The sequence below is a fragment of the Monoraphidium neglectum genome (assembly GCF_000611645.1).
Source record: "Monoraphidium neglectum strain SAG 48.87 unplaced genomic scaffold scaffold00748, whole genome shotgun sequence".
Taxonomy (NCBI): Eukaryota; Viridiplantae; Chlorophyta; class Chlorophyceae; order Sphaeropleales; family Selenastraceae; genus Monoraphidium; species Monoraphidium neglectum.
This window is the reverse complement of record NW_014012880.1, coordinates 3365-21734: the sequence shown is the minus strand read 5'-3', so window position 1 is coordinate 21734 and position 18370 is coordinate 3365. Positions and strand designations below refer to the sequence as shown.

General features: G+C 65.8%; 5 protein-coding genes across 5 annotated transcripts; 3 read left to right on the top strand and 2 right to left on the bottom strand.

The window, feature by feature from the left end:
* Nucleotides 1-13: 13 nt before the first annotated feature.
* Nucleotides 14-433, top strand: MNEG_5126 (hypothetical protein; the record flags this gene model as incomplete). The annotated part of the gene is made up of 1 exon (XM_014046402.1): nt 14-433. The coding sequence occupies one exon, from the start codon at nt 14-16 to the stop codon at nt 431-433; it is 420 nt and encodes a 139-aa protein (XP_013901856.1).
* A 4409-nt stretch (nt 434-4842) lies between these two features.
* MNEG_5125 (putative Vacuolar fusion protein MON1) lies at nt 4843-8309 on the bottom strand (the record flags this gene model as incomplete). Its single annotated transcript, XM_014046401.1, has 8 exons — nt 4843-5420; nt 5658-5803; nt 5998-6134; nt 6352-6545; nt 6785-6994; nt 7159-7289; nt 7450-7942; nt 8279-8309. The coding sequence occupies 8 exons, from the start codon at nt 8307-8309 to the stop codon at nt 4843-4845; spliced, it is 1920 nt and encodes a 639-aa protein (XP_013901855.1).
* A 501-nt stretch (nt 8310-8810) lies between these two features.
* Nucleotides 8811-11442, top strand: MNEG_5124 (hypothetical protein; the record flags this gene model as incomplete). The annotated part of the gene is made up of 8 exons (XM_014046400.1): nt 8811-9095; nt 9298-9378; nt 9542-9610; nt 9895-9987; nt 10221-10245; nt 10447-10508; nt 10840-10917; nt 11176-11442. The coding sequence occupies 8 exons, from the start codon at nt 8811-8813 to the stop codon at nt 11440-11442; spliced, it is 960 nt and encodes a 319-aa protein (XP_013901854.1).
* A 458-nt stretch (nt 11443-11900) lies between these two features.
* Nucleotides 11901-14823, bottom strand: MNEG_5123 (delta-1-pyrroline-5-carboxylate synthetase; the record flags this gene model as incomplete). The annotated part of the gene is made up of 8 exons (XM_014046399.1): nt 11901-12069; nt 12345-12613; nt 12783-12866; nt 13137-13271; nt 13498-13644; nt 13931-14097; nt 14412-14568; nt 14764-14823. 8 exons carry the CDS (start codon nt 14821-14823, stop codon nt 11901-11903), a joined length of 1188 nt encoding a protein of 395 aa, XP_013901853.1.
* A 1525-nt stretch (nt 14824-16348) lies between these two features.
* Nucleotides 16349-18282, top strand: MNEG_5122 (hypothetical protein; the record flags this gene model as incomplete). The annotated part of the gene is made up of 3 exons (XM_014046398.1): nt 16349-16752; nt 16888-17078; nt 17201-18282. Coding segments are annotated over 3 exons (1677 nt in total), but the record flags the coding sequence as incomplete, so codon positions are not given.
* Nucleotides 18283-18370: the final 88 nt, after the last annotated feature.

Here is an 18370-nt window from a genome sequence, read left to right as displayed (position 1 = left end):
CCCCAGGCACATGATGCACCAGGCCAATCTGAACGTCGAGGGCACCAACAAGGCCACCGGCTACAGCCTCGCGATGAGGTGGATCGAGAGGGTGCTCACGCGCGTCACCGCCTGGGTCACCTGGCCGGTGAGGTCACTCAAGCTGGACGACCTGATGGCCCTGTACCGCAGGCGCGAGGCCCGGGACAACTGCAAGCTGTCGTACCGCCTCGAGGTGGCCACGGCCTCGGGGGCGGTGCAGGCGGTGACCGTGAGGAGCGGCGGCGGCGCGTGCCAGGCGCCGCTGACCGTCGGCGCCGCTGCGAGCGCGGCGGGCGGCGCGCGGGACGCAGTGGAGGCGGCGGCGCCGGTGTACCGCTTTGACCTGGCGGCTGGGGCGGTGCTGCGGGTGGCAACCAGCGGGATGGCGTGGGCCGTGCCCGCCGCGGCATGAGCGGCACGCGGGCCTGGCCGTGCCCCGCCTCCCTGATCCTCATGCAGGTGTTGCTGGTGCACAGATGATTTTGCAGAGGGGGGTTGTTGTTTCATGGTCACTTTTTCAGCATCCCGGCAAAACATCCAGCCGGAGGGCATGTGTTTTCACACATTTCTTGGGAGATTTCGAATGCGCGCTGCCGCGCCAGACATGCCGCTCCCTTCCGGGGATCCTCTGTCCCATCGTGTGTGTGGTGGATTGCTTCACATTCTGCGGCGCGCCTCAATTTGTATAATGGGCGCTGCGCCTCCAGTATCTGGCCAGCATGCGCACGTGGCAAGCTGCCTGCAACACGGCAAGCTGCTAAACCCAAACAACCCCTCAACAAATTCCTAAATACCGAATGTATGCTGTGCAGAGTCAGTGACGCAACACATGCCCGTCGACCAGACTTGACAGGGTTGCACAAACCCCTCAACATTCAAATCAAAACCTTGGACGCTCTTTGTCGGCGGCCTTCCTTTGTGCTTTCTGGTGGACGGGCTGGTTGCACCCGGGTCGATTTTCCTCTCCAGGGGGATGCAATTAAAATCTCCCACCCAAATTCAAGCGATGTGTGCGTTGCATTGACGCGTACTGCAAGCACAGTTGGCACTTGCCGGTGCAAGTGTTGGTGTGTATCCTCAACTTCAGATGCTGCTTATTGCTGTGCAGCTATTCACGGTTGCAGCTGTAAACGCAGCTTCCCCTGGCTTTGAGGGATGGCAAGGACACAGACCGCGACAGTCCCAATGAAGGCAGCTCTGTGCTTACAAGGGCCCAGGAATTTGCTTGAAAAACCAGCCCAGTGTGTGCAGGCTGAAAGGTTGTCTTCATACACACAGGTACAAACAAGGCCCACCTGACAAATCAGAGTACAATGCATTGCCTAGTCAAGTAGGTACATCCGATTTGGCCCATATGCAGGCTCGCAGCTGAAGCAGGACCTTGCAGCTGACAGGATCCAGAAGCAGGCTGTTGCTTGTGAAAGTCTTGAGACATCGGCAGCCCCCGCTTTGCTCAAGTCACTGGACCTCCGCTCCTCACGCATCATCGACACCCCACTGCGGCCTGCTTCGTTCAAGCCCGATGAGGCGTGCAGATCAACGCCCAAAAGCCAGGCGCCGCTGAGTACGCTGTGGCTTCACGCAGCAGCCTGCCGCCTGGGGGGCACCTGTCCCTTCGATGCTGCTTGGCGCCCCTCCAGGCGCCCTTCCGTGCTCCTTTCCCGCCCGCACAGCTCCAAGCCCCGTGCCGCCACCATCCCTGCACACTGGGCCCCCCACTGCGCTGCCGCCGACACCGCTGCGGCTCGCCGTGCTCTCGCTGCCGCCCGCCGCAGGCTGGCGGGGTGCTGACAGCGGCGCCGCCCGGGAACGCCGCAACGGCTGGGTTGCCTGGGGCGTCGCCTCGACCTGCAGGGCAAGGGAGGGCCAGCCGCCGTCCTCAGATGCCTCTTGATGGTTGAGTCAACAAAAAGGGCAAGTGCAAACGGGGCCGCTGGCGCATCCTTTCGAAATGCAGGGTTCAGCCGCGGAAGTGGCTTGCCACCCACCATGTGTCGCTGCAGGCGGTAGAGCGCTCCGACCGCTGCGTTGCCCGCGGCCGCTGCTTGACCCAGCAGCGCACCCTGCCGTTCGATCAGGGCGTTAGGTGGCGTGCAGCAGTTGCTGCCGCCACCCTCCACCCCGTCTAAACCCCAGGCGGCTTCTGAATCTGTCAGCGGGGGCAAGGCTGCATCTTGGTACCGCATGAGGAGCCTGCTGGTGCCACCTAGGTCTCCCTGGAGCGTGGGCGGCCTGGGCCCCACACCGGCCCGGCCCCACGGCGGCGCTGCGGCAACCTCCTGCAACGTCTGCTCTGGTGCTGCCGCCACCCGCTGCGGCTGCATGGGGGCGACGCCGCCGCAATAGCCACCAAACGGCATGGGTGCCTCCATTTGCGGCCTGGTTGCGGCTGCGTCCCGCTGCAGCGGCCCTCTGACGCTGCTGCAGCTGCCGCCAACACAACCACTACCGAACGCAGGGACACCGTGTGCAAACATGCGATCAAGGGCCACGAATGACCCTTGGGCCAAGCCCATGGGCGGCGGCGCTGCAGAAGCCCCCGCAGGCGCCGCTCCTGGAAGGATGGCAGGGAGTTCCACTGCCAAGCCGTTGCTGCTACCGCCGGCGCACTGGGCAAGCGACAGCTGTGCTGGGGCGGCACAGAAGCCGCCAATGCTGTAGTGGGCTGGGGCCGGAGAGCAGCTCTGGCAAGAGCTCTGCGCGTCGCTCCTGCTGGCAGTGTGCTGGCCGAGGGCACCCCCATCACCATACCATCCGCCAGACACAAATGCGCCGCCGCACGCGGTGACGCCAGCGCTGCTTGTTGCTGGCGCCGCAGCCGGCGTCCAGGCCGGGGCGCCCGAGGCCGCGCATGCGCGTGGCATGAACGCCGGCGACGGCGCGGGCAGGAGCGGGGCTTCGGCAGATGGCAATGTGGTGAGGTGCCTGCTGTTGATCACGGCCGCATGGAGGGCCTGCTCTGTGGCATACAGGTCTGCTGGCGCCAGCAACGGCGGCGAAAGCGCGCCCGCGCCGCTCGCGCCGACGCCCGCCCCGATGGCCGGCGGCGGGCGGCAGATCCCCGCCAGCGCCAGCTTGCGTGCGGCCGCGCCCGCTGCGGTGCGCCCCGGCGGCCGGGGCAGTGGCGGCCGCCCGGCCGGGCGCGCGGGGGCGGGTGGCGGCACGGGCGGTGGGGGCAGGGGCATCGGCCGCATGCCCACGGGGAGTTTTGTCATCAGCTGCTCTGGAGTACCACCACCGCCAGAAGCACCAATATTACCGGAAGCCCTCCCGCCATCGTAGCGCTGCTCGGCAGCGCCCCTGTCAAAGGGCCACCCGACGGGGTGAGGTGCGCAACCAGCGCTTGCGGTGCGGCCCCGCAGCAGCAGCGCGCCGTGCGATTGGTAGCGCTGCTCTTCAATGGCCAGCAGGGCGGTGCTGCTCTCGAGCGCCAGCTCTGCACGGGCGACCAGGCCGTCCACGCGGCCGCAGCCCGGCGCGCCGCGCCTGGCGACGGCGTGCGTTGCGTCAGCCAAAAAGGCTGCCACAGGGTGGGGCGCGCCACCGCCGCAGATTCTGCTCGCGGGGGTTGGCAGATGCATGCGCAGCGGACCCCGAGGCTGTGGTGGAGGCCCGCCAAACGAGTTGATGCTGCCGGCAGACGCGGCTGGCTTAGCTGCCCCGGCCATGCTGATGCCAGCCGCGCCATGGCGCTGGGCCTCCGGCGGCAGCGACCGTGGGAGGCCGACCGCGGCACTGCCGGCAGCGGTCCTGGAAGTGTCAATACTCTCAGAGCTGCTGGAGCCCCATGCCCGCCCGCCCACCAAGCTGGAGCTGCTGGGCCGGCTGTCGCTGTTGCTGTTGCTCCTGCTCTTGCTGTGGCTGCTGCTGTGGATGCTGCTGTGGCTGCTGCGGCTGCCTGAGCTAGACCCGGCACGCTCGGGATCTTGCATGCGCCGCTGGCGCAGGCGCGCCAGGTTTTCCGTTAGCGCCCCCAGGCCATCTACACTGCCATGGCCGCCACTGCCGCCGAGCCTGGCTTGTTGGGACGTTACATCTGCCAGCGATGAGGCTGCCTTGCTGCGCAAGGGCCGCGCGAGGGCGCCCCCGGTGCCGTGCTGGTCACGCGCTGTTGCATGCGATATCAGGGTGTCGTCAGAGCTGGAGGCGGACGCGCTGGTGGCCGCGGGCGCATGCGGTGACATGCGTGCCGGGGCGGCGAACAGGGCGGCAAAGCGGCGAATGGCCGAGGGCCGGCCTGCTGGGTGCCGTGGCTGGTAGGGCTGTTGCGGCTGCTGCTGGGCTGCACCAGTTGTCACGCATGGTGGAGCCGTGCTTCTGCGCAAGCCGTTTGGTGGACTTGGTGCTGCTGGCGAGGGGGGCCGCCAAGGTTTGCGCTCGTTGTCGCCACCGCGGTCTTGGTGCACGACACCAGCACAGCTGCCCGCCGAGCCTGGTGTACGTGCTGAGCCCTCCGCAACGCCTGAGCGGCTGTCACATGCCCCATACATGTCTGAGACTGTCCAAACAAAAGGGTAAGTTGCCGCTGAATTGCGATCTCAAAGTCGAGTGACATGCTGACAGCTCGTACGGTACCATTAGAGGAGACGTGCGCGTGATAGCTTGAAGCCGATTCTGTTCTGTTCCTCATGAATTTCAATCATCTGCCCGCTGGTCACCCATGTGTCCATCCAGTGAGCTTTCAGGGCTACGTGCTCTGCATGCTGAGCTCAACATGTACATGCAGTAGCACCTGTCGCCATGCGTGACTAGAGACTATCGCCGCTTTCTCTTGATCGTGCAGCCACCATGGCATATAGGAGAGGTTGGTTACCCTAGCCCTTATGCCCCCGAAGGCATGAGCAGCGCGTCGGCGCGCCCCCGCTCGCCCAGCCACCGCCGCAGCGCCTCGCCAGCGCGCACAGCGCCCTCCTGCGGGACCAGGGCGTCGAAGCAGCAGTACAGCTCCAAATCCCTGTCTGCCAGGGCCAGAAGCACCCAGCGGGGGCTCGCAACCCACAGCATGCGGGACGGGCGCGGCGTTTGAGACGACATGACGAACGCTGCCGCCGCCGCCGCCGCGCCACCACCCCCGCCGCCGTTGCTGCTGCCGCCTGCAGCCGCATGCAGCTGCTGGGCGTGGAGCGTGCAGTAGGCACGCACATATGCGCGGCTCAGCTCCTTTCTCGACCTGCGGTCCGTAAAAACGTGCGCTGCATGCGCCGCCTGCACGCCTTGCCGCCGTGACGGGAACGACGCAGCAAAGTGCCACAGCGTCGCTGTCCCTGGGACGCCGCCTCCTGCCGCCGACGGGAGCGCCTCGATCGGCAGCCGGCCGCCGTCTGGGGCCGCGTGCGCCTCTGAGAGCCGCTGCAGCACGCCAGCCTGCCGGAGCGCCTCCTCCACCGGCTCCCGCTGGTCTGTTGGTCCGGTGAGGGACGGCACGAGAGGGGAGCTTGTCACGTGAATGTATTGGCAGTACGAAAGCTCAGCATGCTGATGTCATGAGAGTGCTGAACCTTGCAAACGGCGCGTGCGGCAGCATGACCCTGTCAGCTGCAATGACATGGGGTCTGGGCCGCGGCAGACAGCCGCTCGTGACAAAGGCCGCAACCTGCAGGCAGAGCACATCCTCGATAGCCGCTGGTGGCGCGCACCCGCCAGACGGTGGAAGGCGTCGCTGCCGCCAGACAGGAGCGCCAGGAAAACGCCGCTGCCCGGGTCCAGGCACGCCACATACGCGTGCAGGAACGCGGTTGCGTTGAAGCCCGGGAGGCACACGGGCACAAACGTCTCGCCGGCCCTGGGGCGGCGCACGCCGTGCAGGGTGGATTGATCAGTATCATGTAATGACACCTTCTGCCAACACGCCATTGCATGCGGGTGCAACGCAGCCAGCATGAAGGTGCGGTGCCCACTCTGCTGATCAACACCGGCGTGCTTCAGACGCATGCAGATTGGCAACCAGGAGGGTGAGGAGTAACGCCATCCACCCACCTGAGCGCGTCGTTTGACGCCAGGAAGTTTAGCAGCAGCTGCACATCCAGCACTGACAGCGGTGCAGCGCCGCGGCCGGCCTCAAGCGCAACCACCTGGCGCCCTGCGCTGATGACGCCGTAAAGGGACTCGCTGGCCTGAGGGCGGGTTGGTGAAGTGGGGATGAGTGAGGCAAGCCTGTGTTGAGGCAAGGGTGAGGAGCAATGCGTTTGTGCACAGCCGGCGGATGGGGCTGCCCGAGGGGGCAGTTGAATGACGAGCATTTCCATTGCAACCCAAGCCCGGTCGAGCACAAATTGGCCAGAATGGAGAATGTGTGTGCTTGGCACCTCAAGCTCTGTGCTGCCATCGCACCTGCACAGCGCCCGCCAGCGCGGCCAACGCTGCTCTCCGCTCCGCCGCGGCCAGCTGGGCCGGCTCCATCACGCCCATCATCCAGAAGGGGTCGTCGCTGAGAGCCGACAGCAGCGCCGTGAGGCTGCAATGGGAGCCAGCCAGCAGGTGGCGTGCGTCGTAGCCGGGGTTGCGCTGCAGCATGCGCTCGATGCCTGCGAGAGCAGCGACGGCGGTGGTTGGGTGCAGTTGCAGAGTTTTTGCTGCCGCTTGTGGTCAAGGAACAGTGCTGCATAGGTGCATTCAACCTCAGCATTGACTTAGACCGCCCACCCCGGAATGCATGAATTGGTTGGGGACTGCCAGTACAAGCGTTTGGAGGTCGCGCCTGATAACTGGAGGTCGCGCCTAATAATAGACAGCAGCGAGCGTTGCGAAGCCAGGGCCCGCTCACCGCCTGTGACCAGCACCAGCAGGTGCTGGTGCAGCATGTGCAGCTGCATGCGCAGCGCCGCGACGGGCTCGGCCCGCGATGAGGCGGCTACTAAGTACAAGTGGCCGCGCACGAGGAAGACGATGTTCAGAGGCCCCGAGGTTATGTGGCGCACGCCGTCGCCCTGGTCGCCCACCACGCTGACCACAGCCTGAATCACTGCCAAAAAGCCTGGCAAGGGTGTGGAGCGGCGAGTATGACACGGGGCTGAGAGTGGGGCCTGAGGGCGGGTGTAGGATGTGAGGGCTGCGGGACACCAGGTGTCGCTGCCTCACGCCAGGAGCTCCCGCGCCTGCACACAACTACATGCACTTTACGCCGGTATTGGGGCGCACCGGCGAGCGCGGCCTCGTCGCCGTGGCGGCTGTACACAGGTTTTCCCGCGCTGGTGACGATGAAAAAGTGGCGGCGCCGCCGGCTCCAGCAGCCCCAAGCGCTGTCCTCGTCCTGCTCCGGGCTGCTGCTGCTGTGGGTGCGGAGAGGTGCAGAGCTGGGCGATTTTGGCGCACACAAGGCGGCCCACGGCCGCTGCATTCACACCAAGCTGCAGGCACTGTCATGACTGCTTTGATGCGTGCAAGAGCTGCTGGCACATAGCACGCCCGTTGCCAATCACCAGACCACACCTTATCCGCCGTAGCTCCAGGCGCGACGTAGGCGACAGCGCCGCATGAGAGCGGCCCTCGGCTGCCTCCACCTCCCCGACGCTGTGGCTTGCCAACGCTGCAGCCTCCACCTGTGAAGTTTCTTGCTGCTGCTGCTGCTGCTGCTGCTGCTGCTGCTGCTGCTGCTGCTGCTGCTGCTGCTGCTGCTGCTCAGGCTGCTTCTCAGGCGGATCAGGCACACCGCGCGTGGACCCCTCCACAGCATTACCAGCTACACTGACACCGTTGTGCTCTGCGGCAGCGACGCTGGCTGTCGCCTCTGAGGTGGCATCGCTGCCGTCACCGCTCGCGGCTGCCTCATCATCGCTGGCAGCCCCCAGGGTCTCGAGCTGGCTGTCAGAGGCCAGGCTGCCGAAGCTGATGCTGCTCGCGTGGCGCGCGTGCGCCGGTCCCCACCGCTCCTGATCGCGCGGCTTCAGCTGCTGCTGCTGCTGGTGCTGCTGCTCGCCACCAGCTGCAGACGCGGATGGCGGATGGTTTGGGTCCGGGCGAGGCCGTAGGGCGGGCGCGAGCTGCTGCAGGAGCGGTGCAGGCTCAATCGGCGGCACATCGCCAGTTGGGCCTCCTGCTGGCGCCGAAGGTCGTGCCTGCACATCCTCTGCTGCGGCCGCATCCAATCCGGAAGGCCCCTCCACAACCAGTTCCGCTGCAGGGATATCAGTACTTTTTGATGCTTCCACTGTCGCTGCTGCAGCTCTGGCCGCTGTGTGTACCGCCGCATCAGCCTCGGCGGTCGTGGGCGCAGCGCGCGGCCTGCTCAGCGGCGGGGTGGTGCTGTGCGCCCTAGCACCGTGCAGATCGTCTAGGGCTGCGTGATCCATATGCTCTTCGTCATCCCAAGCACTGCTATATGCGCTGGCTTGGCGAGAGGGCTCCGCCGTGCGGGAAGCAGACGGAGGATCCGCATACTCGCTGTCAGAGTCGTCAGACATCCCCGTTGTTGCCTTCAATTTAAGTTCAACATTGTACTTGGGCACCTGAATCTACGTATTCGCGCGTGATCTCGGCGTATGCAGCAGAGAAGAGAGAGCACAGCAGCGTATGTTTTGGATAATCCGACTGCGCAAAGATGACATGGCCCCTACACAAGCAACGACCGTGCTTTGTCACCCAGTGACATCACTGTCACGAGGATCGCGACTGGAGTGATACCGTGCCCAGGGTGCATTCGATACAGACACCATGACTTGAAATTATTTTGCTGGCCCCAACAGCTGCGTGGTTGTACAGATACCTAACGACGGAAGCGCGCGGAACCACTCTCGGCACACTTGTTCAGCTGAAGGAGCACCGTACTCGTTTGGCTCAGGGAATACTATACTATGCTGCAGCTGGCCGGTGGGATCCAGGGCGTGGCGCTGCTTACACAGGGCGGCGCCGCGTGCCTGAGGCTCGCACACGCGCTGCAGCAGCAGCGAGCGCGGCCCTGCGATGCGCAAGCAGCCTGCCGCCACATGTACACGCGCGCTGGCCAGGCGCACGAGACGCCGTCCATCATACCAGACGGCGGCCCCGCGGGCGTGACCGCCGGGCGCTCGTCAGAAGTGAACTCTGTGCGCCCGGTCGGCGACCCCCGCCTGAGGCGCCTCGTTGATGACGTCTTCACGGTGGGCAGCCGGGGCCTGGACCTGCTGCCCGCGGGCACCCCGGGGACGTTCCCCTGGCACGCAGGGGCGCTAGCTGCTTGCAACGGGCCGGCAGCGCGCTCGACATGTTGCAGGATTGGCTAGCTTCCGCTGTTGAGCCAAATCCAGCACAACACTACCCTAAACGCATAAGCATGCACGATTCGCTGCCCCTTGCCCCCAGTTATATGAGACACGAGACCCTGGCGCGCAGCGTAGCATCGTGCGCCGCCACTACGCTCCAAATGCGACCTACCAGAACAATGTGCGGGCCCCAGGCCCTCCGTTAACCGGTATTCAGCGGTCTCATCCAGAGGATGATACCTTGCTGTCCTTGACGTGCCTGAATCCGCACGCTGCGTGGTGACGATGTCCCAGCCATGACGCGGTATTGCTGCAACCCCATTTGACCCCCATTCCATCCCCAGATCATGCGTGTCCAGGGCGCCGAGGCCATTATGCGGCGCTTCAGCCTGCTGCCCAAGACTACTCAATCAGTGGGTGACGAGCGCCGGCGCCGGCCCTGCCTGGTCGCCAAGCCCACGTGGCGCAGCGCCCTTGCCCTGCCTGGCTGTCATGCACGCTTTCAGCTCCTTTGCGTTCTAGCCCATGACGTGGTCTTTTCCCAGTGGCATCAACCAAGGGCCACGGTGCTGTTTTCAGCGCCTCATGATGCGCGTCACCCCCATCATGTCCAGCGAAGCGAAGCCGCTGCCCGCGCCCGCCGTCCACTCTCGATGGACCCTCCATCCACCCATCTCACCCAACCACACGCCCGCAGGTGCGCATCGTGTACGAGCCGCCGGTGGAGCTGGGGGCGACCAGCAGCAGCCCTGACGCCCTGGGCAACCTGGGCTTCAAGGGAGACCTGGAGGTATGTCCAGGGCAGGGCCTGCCTAATCTGAGGGTTTGGACCACCTCCACCCTTTCTGTCCTTACTGTTGGTTTACTGTCGAAGCGGACCCGCCAGGGGCTGCACAGGCGGCACCAGCCTGTGGTGACTCCCAACGCCGCGTGTGCACAGAGCGGTCGCCGAGATGCGCCAGTAGAGCGCGTGCACTTCTCTGATACCAACACAATGCTCTGACCCGCCCTCGCTGCCTGCAGGTCGAGATCAAGAACTCCCAAACCTGTGCGGATGGATTGGATTTCAGCATCTCCTAGGGGACGGCCGATCAGCAGGGTGCCAGCCTGGCGCGCTTGCAATCACACCACCCCGCCAGCAGGGGCCTCAAGCCATCCGCCTGTGCGCCGCCACAACAGCAGCTGCGGACGCATCCGCTAGCTCCCCCGCGCCCACCCGCCTCTGGCCCCCCCGCCGACCCCCCTCCAGACGTGTTCCAGCACCCCGGGATGCTGCGGTTCCTGGTGGTCGGCGGCAGGTCAGACGTGGAGGTGAGGACGGCGCACCCGGGGGCATGAGCAGGGGCCCGCTGCGGCAGAGGCCCTAGGGGCTGCGCTCGCGCCAGAGCTGGCGGGTGGCGGCTCGAGGGAGGGAGTGGAAGGAGGCACGTGACGCGGAGGGACGTGGCTCAGCAACTTGGTGTGTCAGCTGAAGGCCACGAGGGAACTCTCAAGCGACTGCGAGCCAATTAGCTGGGGAGCTCGTCAGGGTCAGCACGCCTCTCGCCCATTTCTGGACAACCGCACGCAACGGCGTCGGCAGCGTCATGACCTGCATTGCTGCATGCCCGCGCCTTGTGCCCGCTCATCGCTCCCCCTGCAGCTGCCTGTCCTGACGCGCCTGGCCCTGGACAAGGGGAGCCTGGCCATCCTGCACCACCAGGACGTGTGGCTCAACAAGGTGAGGAGGGGGGGGTTGGTGGAGGGGATGAGGGTGCTGGGGCGGAGCGGGGAGGAGGGTGTGGGGTCTGGGGGGAGGCTGGGGAGGATGCCATTTCTCAGTGAGGCTGCCGCAGCAAGTGTGATCAGCGCGATGTATGAGTTGCAGGCAACTGGGGCTCTCAAGGCTCGCGATTTGCCGCTCACATCACTCTTTCGCCCGTTTTGATCATCCTGCTGTACACAAAGTTGGCCCCGCCGCCGCCACCCTCCCCGCTAGGCGGCCGTCTGGGGGCCCCTGCGCAAGGGCTGGGGCGCCGTCGCCACCACCATGGCCGGCTCCCCGCCGCTGGACGACCCCGGCCGCCAGCCGCAGCGCCCGCGGCGTGGCGAGGAAGGAGAGCAGTCCGAGGAGGGCGAGGAGGAGTCGCGGGAGCGCGTCGGGGAGCAGGGGCGGCGGGGCGGTCGGAGGGAGGGGGGCAAAGGGGGCGAGGACAGCGGGCTGAGGCGGGCGCCGCCTGGCGTGGAGCCGGTGCCCGCAGCTTGATGGGGCAGGGCACCCTGCACCTCTGTTTGCGCAACGTTTGTCCCAATTTCTGAAAATAGCAGCACCATCGCATTCGTGTTTTGCATCGCTGTTCTGGGCGTTGATTTAGACGTCTGGTGAACAGCCAAGTTCCGAATTGGTTTGACCAAATGTTTTTTGCTGCGACCGCGTGGCTGCACAGACTATGTTGATTGTAGACACAACCAAGGCTGCCGTGGTTGGGTTACAATTGTGGCCATGCATGTGCAAAGAGAAGATCTTCTTGAAACCTGTTGCAGTTTCGATGTAATTGCGCCGCTCAGCCGCTGCTGCTTCACGCACCGTCTGCGAACGCAGCAATCACTGCCGGCCCCGCTGCTGTATGACTTGGTGGCGCCTCGCCGATGCCATCAAAAAGTGGATCAGACCGAGCCGACCGCTGGGGACGCCGACAGCCGCCGATCAGCAGCACCTTCCTGCTAGCTAGTTGGCAGCTTCTTGAAGGTGTAGTTGACGCCGGTGTCCTTTGCCACCACCTGCCCGCTGCCGCGCATGACCCACTTTGAGGTCAGCAGGCCCTCCACGCCCACGGGGCCGCGCGCGTGGATGCGGCTCGTGCTGATGCCCACCTCCGCGCCCAGGCCAAACCTGGCCGGGTGCAGGGTGCAGGGTAGAGGTCGGGTTGGTTTGATTGGCAGTGACGGGCGCACAAGGCGCGGATTAGCTGCGTGTGCTTGCTTCAGAGGGCTCCCATGCATCACGGCTAGCGTGCCCAGCCCGACAGCCTGCCCTTTCAACCTGCTGCAGACGTATCCGTGCGCTGTACTCTACCATCCAGCAAGCACGAGATGCCTCGCAAACGCAGGGCATGCACTCGAACAATTGACTGGTCCACGCCCCTACGACTGCCGCCCGCCCCGCACCTGAACCCGTCGCTGAACCGTGTCGACGCGTTGTGGAACACGCACGCGCTGTCCACCCCCAGCAGAAACGCGTCCGCCGCCGCCGCGTCCTCCGTGATGATGCTCTCCGTGTGGCCGCTGCCGTAGGCGTGGATGTGGTCAATCGCCTGCTGCAGCGCCTCCACGGTCTCCAGGGTCACCCCAAGGCTGCTGTACTCGTGGCGCGCGGCCGGCGCGGCCGGCAGGCCGAGCGCGGGGCGCGCCGCGGCGAGGCGCTCGCCGGCGTGCACCTGACCGCAACGTGGTGGATGAAATGGCGTCGTCGTGTTGGGGGGGCACGGGAGTTTTCTCACATGAGCACTGCCTCCCCAGTCCTGCACAACTTGTAGGTCATGCCCCATCACGGCGAGCGGACCCTTGCAAGGAGCACTGGGCCGGGGAGCTGATGGTGCGGCCCACCTCTGCGCCCACTGCCCGCAGCGCCTGCAGCAGCGCGTCCACCCCCGCGTCCCCCAGGGCCTCGTGGACCAGCACTGTCTCGACCTGGGGGTTGACAAACGTGTGTGTGCGCGCGCGCGCGCGCGTGTGTGTGTGTGTGGTTCCCTGTGAGTGCATGTAGGCATGTGCATGCAGGCACGTGCGACTGCGCGTGAGACGCAGGGTGCCCGTCACCAGGCGTTTGCGACGGGAGGCAGCAAGCAGGCCACTGGCAGCCGCCTTGCAAGTCCAAATTGTCACAGGCTCTATTGCAGCAAGCAGCGGCAGCAACGACCGCGGCTGCAGCGCGGCCGGCACTCCATTCCCCCCGCGCACCGCGTTGCAGGCGGCGGGGTAGTCCGCCTTTGCGTCCGCCACGATCTTCAGCGCCTTGTCCAGGTCAGCAGCCTTGTCCACGTATATATGGCAGATGCCGTCGGCGTGGCCCAGCACCGGGATCTTGGTGTTGGCCTGGGGCGAGCGAGGGTGCAAAGGCGTTGTAAGGGCACCAGCCGGTGTGGCGGAGGCGCTAGGGTGAACAGCCAGGGAGCAGCGACGACGTCGACATGGCAATACAGGCTGCGACACGCTGCGCCTCAAGGCTGCGAACCACAGCAGTGGCACACGCATGTTGCGTGCCGAGCCCTCTCCTTGAAGCCGCGGCTCAACCACGAGGCCGCCTGCACCACCGCCCCACCTGGATGTGGCTGACGAGCTCGTTGCCGCCGCGGGGGATGACGAGGTCGATGACATCATCCAGCTTGAGCAGATCCGCGATCTCGTCGCGGCTGGTGACGAGGGCGATCAGGTCCGGGCCCAGGGCGCCGATGGCGTCCACAATGACCTGTAAAGGACGGGTTGATTTGTGTTGGATTGGATTGAGTTGAGTAGGATTGAATTGGGCACTGCTGCTATGTGCAATTGTGTGCGCGCGCGCGCGCGCTTGTGTGTGTGAGTGGGGGGGGTGTAATTGGGTGCGAGTATCGACAAGAAGGTGGATGATGGAAAATCCCTGTTTTAAGCAGCCCAAGCACATCAGATGGGCACACACCACACATATACTTGTGCGGCTCACACACACAAGCCCACCACCAGCATCATTTGAGGACCAGCAGCTGCAGGCCCCGCACCTTGTGCAGAGCAGCGTTGGAGCGCGCCGCCTCCTTGCCGCCCTTGAGCAGCAGCCCGTTGCCGCTGCGCAGCGCGAGCGACGCGATCTGGGGCAGCGCGTCGGGACGCGCCTCGAAGATGATCAGCAGCACGCCGATGGGCGCGGTCTGCTTTTCCAAGACCAAGCCTGGCGTTAAGGACAAGCGGGGCAGGGGCAGGGACACAGGCATGGGCTTGGGCTTGGGGCCGCGCAGGGTGGCATGCCAGGCAGCGCCACCACTGCGTTTGGTGCAACGCCGATCGGGCACGCCGGCACCGCACCGCCGCCAGCACCGGGCCACCCAGAGCGTCAGGTGGGTCGCGGAGAGCAGGAGCAGCGCTCGCTCGTGTGGCGATCGCCATTCTGCTGCAGCCTCCATTCACGTGCGGCCGCCTGCCCAGCCACCAAAAGGCACGGCTCTCCACATGTTGCAACAAAAAACGCGGTGCCGGGCGGCGCACCGTCTGCGACCTCGATGCGCGACAGCACGCGCCGAATCGGCTCGTCCTCCGCCGCGATTGCGCGGATGCCCTGCGCCAGCTGCGCGATCTTCTGGGGCTTCATAATCAACCGCTGCAGCAGCGCGTCCGCGATCTTACCACGCGCCTCCTCCACGTCCTATTGGAGCCGAGCGGGGACGCGATGGGCGGTCGCGTCATGCTGCGCACAGCACGAGCAGCAGCAGAGCAGCAGACGGGCGCGCACGCTGCGAGACGGCGGCCGGCGCCAAAGAGGCTGCACGGCCGCCCTGCAGCCAGCTACAGCGTCGGATTGAACGCGACAGCTAAAGAGTCGCGGTGAGCTTGCCTTGACGTTCTCCTCCATAATCTGCTGCTCGTTCGCCACCAGAGCGTCAGCCACGCGGTGAAGCATCGCCACCCGTTCTTCTGTTGGCAATGCCTGCAGCTTTCTGCTCGCGGCCCGCGCCCGCTGCGCCATCTCGCGTGCGACTGCCATCCTACTAAGCTTGATCAATGCGATTCAGCAAGCAGCGGACTTATCATGCAACGTCTGACTACGCAAGATACCACGCAAAGCCTAGACGGGCGACCGCAGAGTTGCGAGCGTCCAGTGCCGCTGGTGCCGCGGCTCACAGCGTGCATAGCGCACCCTGGGCACGGGTGTGTGCAGCACACGGCCTCCCAACATGATGGCAGTGGGACCATCAAGAAGGTTCTTGGGAGCCCGTTAGCAGGGACTGCAATGTGTTGGAGGTCTCAAGGTTTTACCCCCCAGGGTTTGACCATCCACGCACTCAAGGTGGCGATGAAGATGATAGAGCAGAAGCAGACTCAGGTTCACTCCCAGGATCAGCAAATAAAATTCAGTGAGCTTTCAGATCTTTGGCGGCGAAGATGCTTTGCTGTTGCTGGCCTATTCGCACGAGGGCCATCCGACACTGGTGCATGAACCAGTAACGAGGCACCCTCATTGATGACTATCAGTGGAAAGGCACACAAGGACATGGTGACCCAGGGATGCAGTATTGCGAAGTATGTCCTGCATTGCTCATGTCACTGGGTGGATGTACCATGCATCATGGCGACAGGGTGGATGGATGGAGAATCCCGCCTTGTGGCCCTGGCACTCTCAAGGCACTCCCGAGCTCAGGTGCACCTCGGCATATTCAATGTCACCACATAGGAAATTTTGCTTGGCTAGCACGCGCCTGCCCCGGACGCTGCTCGTTCCCCGCCTGGCCCCCGTCGTTTTCTAGGTGGCCCACAACCAGAGCATGCTTGTTGTGCAAGCAGCTGCTTCTGCCGCAGTTTGCTCTGCCAGTGCGCAGCACGCGTTGTCCGTGTTGTATCAGTGCTAATACTTGAATCTGTTTCCGTACGCTCTTCATTTTGCCGAATCGAACCGGCCGCGCAGTTTGCACGACGGTCTTGTTGATGGTGAGGTCCAGGGTGACCCGGCTGGGGCCACGCCCCCGTGATCGAATGACTTAGGTCAATAAGACCACCACAACGTCGGCTAACCGACAGGCTGAGGTGGCCAGACCGTTCAAAATAACCAGCGACGAGGTGGCTCACTCCATGCCGGCCAAACTCAACGGGCTGGTGAAAGGCTGGATTAACAGCAGGCTTGCAGGTGCAGCGGGCCGACATGATGTGCTGGAGGCCTCGCCGGGCTCCACGACAAAGTCAGAGTTTGAGGCAGATGCGCCGGCGCCGCAGCGGAGCCCGCTTCCCTGGGTCAAGCGTGGCAAGAAGGCCCACGCCCTGGACGTGGAAAGCAATGCGTGAGCATCCTGAAACCTTGGCCGCGTACGAAGCTGCGGTGTGTGCTGACCAGCACGGTGTTGCTGGGCTTGTTAGCAACCTACAGAGCCTGCGTGCTCGCAATGCTCGCTCAACAACCAGCCCCCAAACCCTGCCCCATATGTCGGCCACCTATGCGTGGCCGCAGCCGCGACACATTTGCGTCAGACAGCAACACCGCCGGCGCCCCGCCGCGCGAGCTCCAGGAGCTCGCGGCTGCGCAGCAGCTGCTTGCCCGCCACATGGCCGACGTCGCAGACGCGGGCAGCCGCGGCAGCAGCCAGCGCAGCAGCAGCACGGCGGGCGACAGGGGCGGCCTGGGAGGCTACGGTAGCGGCGGCGGCAGCGGCGGTGGCGGCGGCGAGTCGCGCACACCGCGAGCGGAGCCGCTGCTGTCCCAGGTGGAGGTGCTGGTGAATGAGCACCGCCTGGCCCTGCTGGAACAGGAGCGGCTGCGCGGCCAGCTGGGCGCGGCGGGCGAGGCGCTGGCGCAGGCTCGCGTGAAGGAGGACCGGCTGAGCGCGCTGGAGCAGCAGAGGTGCGGGCGCTGCCTGATTTCGCTTGGCTGGTGACGTGCTTTTGATGGCGGTGGGCCGGGACGGCTACGCAAACGTGAGCTTGGCGCGCTTGGGCTGGCGCCCGTGACGCTGGCGTTGCGCGGCATGCACCGCAGGGCAGAGGAGGTGCAGCGCATGCGCGACGACCTGGACTCAGCCGGCCGCACCATACAGCGCATGAGGGGTGCGCGCGCCGTCAGCAGCACCCGGATCGTGGTGCCGCCGCCGGCGCCGCTCACAACGCCTAAGGACAGCAAGTCCGGCAGCAAAAAGCAGGCGGTGGCTGCAGGCGCCGCGGCTGGCACAGGTGAGAGTGCAGCCGCAATCCCTGCATTGTCAGTGGTGGCTGGTGTCTGCTCACCTGTTAAACGCGTGCTGCTAGATACAGCAAGCATCTGGTTCTTTACGTGCTCTTTGCCCTGGCCGCAGGGGCTGCGGCAAAGCCAGCAGAGACCGTACAATTGAAACACCAGCCGCAGCGCCCCCCATGGGGCAGCAACAAGGACCAAGGGCCGGCAGCAAGGCGAAAGAGCGGCCACGGCACGGAGCCGCGGCAGCAGCATCAGACCCTTGCAGCAGCGCCACCCCCTCGCCGCCTGCTCGGCGGCACGGCGCCACCAAGAGAACAGCAGCATCCGCCTGCGCGGGCAGCCGGGTCCCGCACGCAGCCAACACACGCAGCGCCGGCCGCGGGTGCTCGGGGCAGCGGAAGCGGTAACGGCAGCCTGGCGGCAGGGAACAGCAGCGCGCGGAGCTCCGCCAGCTGGGCAGCGGCACCCGACGCCGCACAAGCCGCGCCCCAAATCGACGGCCTTGCTGCAGAGGCGTCCCGGGCATCATCCTCCGCCGCCGGTGACGCGTTCTGCCGCGTTGACGCTGTCGGTTCCGCGGGCAGCATCGGCAGCTGGGCCGAGCGGGGGCCGTCGCGCGGCAGCGTCAAGGCGGAATCCAGCAGGGGCTCTGCTGGTGCCCAGCGCCCGGCCAGGTCCGGGGCTGGGCCGGCTCCCCGTACCCCAGGGCGCACGGCTGCGGACGTGGCGGCGGCGGCGCACACCGCGGCGTCGGACAGCTCCCGGGGCGGTGGCGTGCGCGGCCGTGGTGGCGCGGACAGCAGGGGTGCGGAGCGGGGGCTCGGGGCCGAGTCGTCCGAGTCCGGCCTGTCCTCTGCGCACGGCAGCCGTCCGGCGTCGCGGGCGGCGCAGCAGCAGCCGCCGCGCGTGCAGCGGCGCCCCTGGTTGCAGACGGGCACCAATTCGTCGGCGCCAAAGGCCGCCGCGACCCCGACAGCGACACACACCCGTCCACCGCTGCGACAGCACACGCCCTCGTCACTGGAGCAGCCGCACGGCGCGCGCGCGTCAAGCCGCGCGCCGCGCGAGGCGGACGCCGCGGCGTTTGGGAGCGTAGACATTCAGAGGGGCCACGCTGACGAGGCCGCCGCGGCCGGGCGCAGCGTCAGCCCCCAGGTTGGGCGCGCCGCGCCGGGCGGCGGCAGGGGCGCTTTTGGCAGCGTAATTGCGGCCAGCCAGCCCCACGGGTCGCCGCCGCCGCCGCCGCCGCATGCCCAGCACTCGCGGGGCGCAGCCAGCGATACGGCGG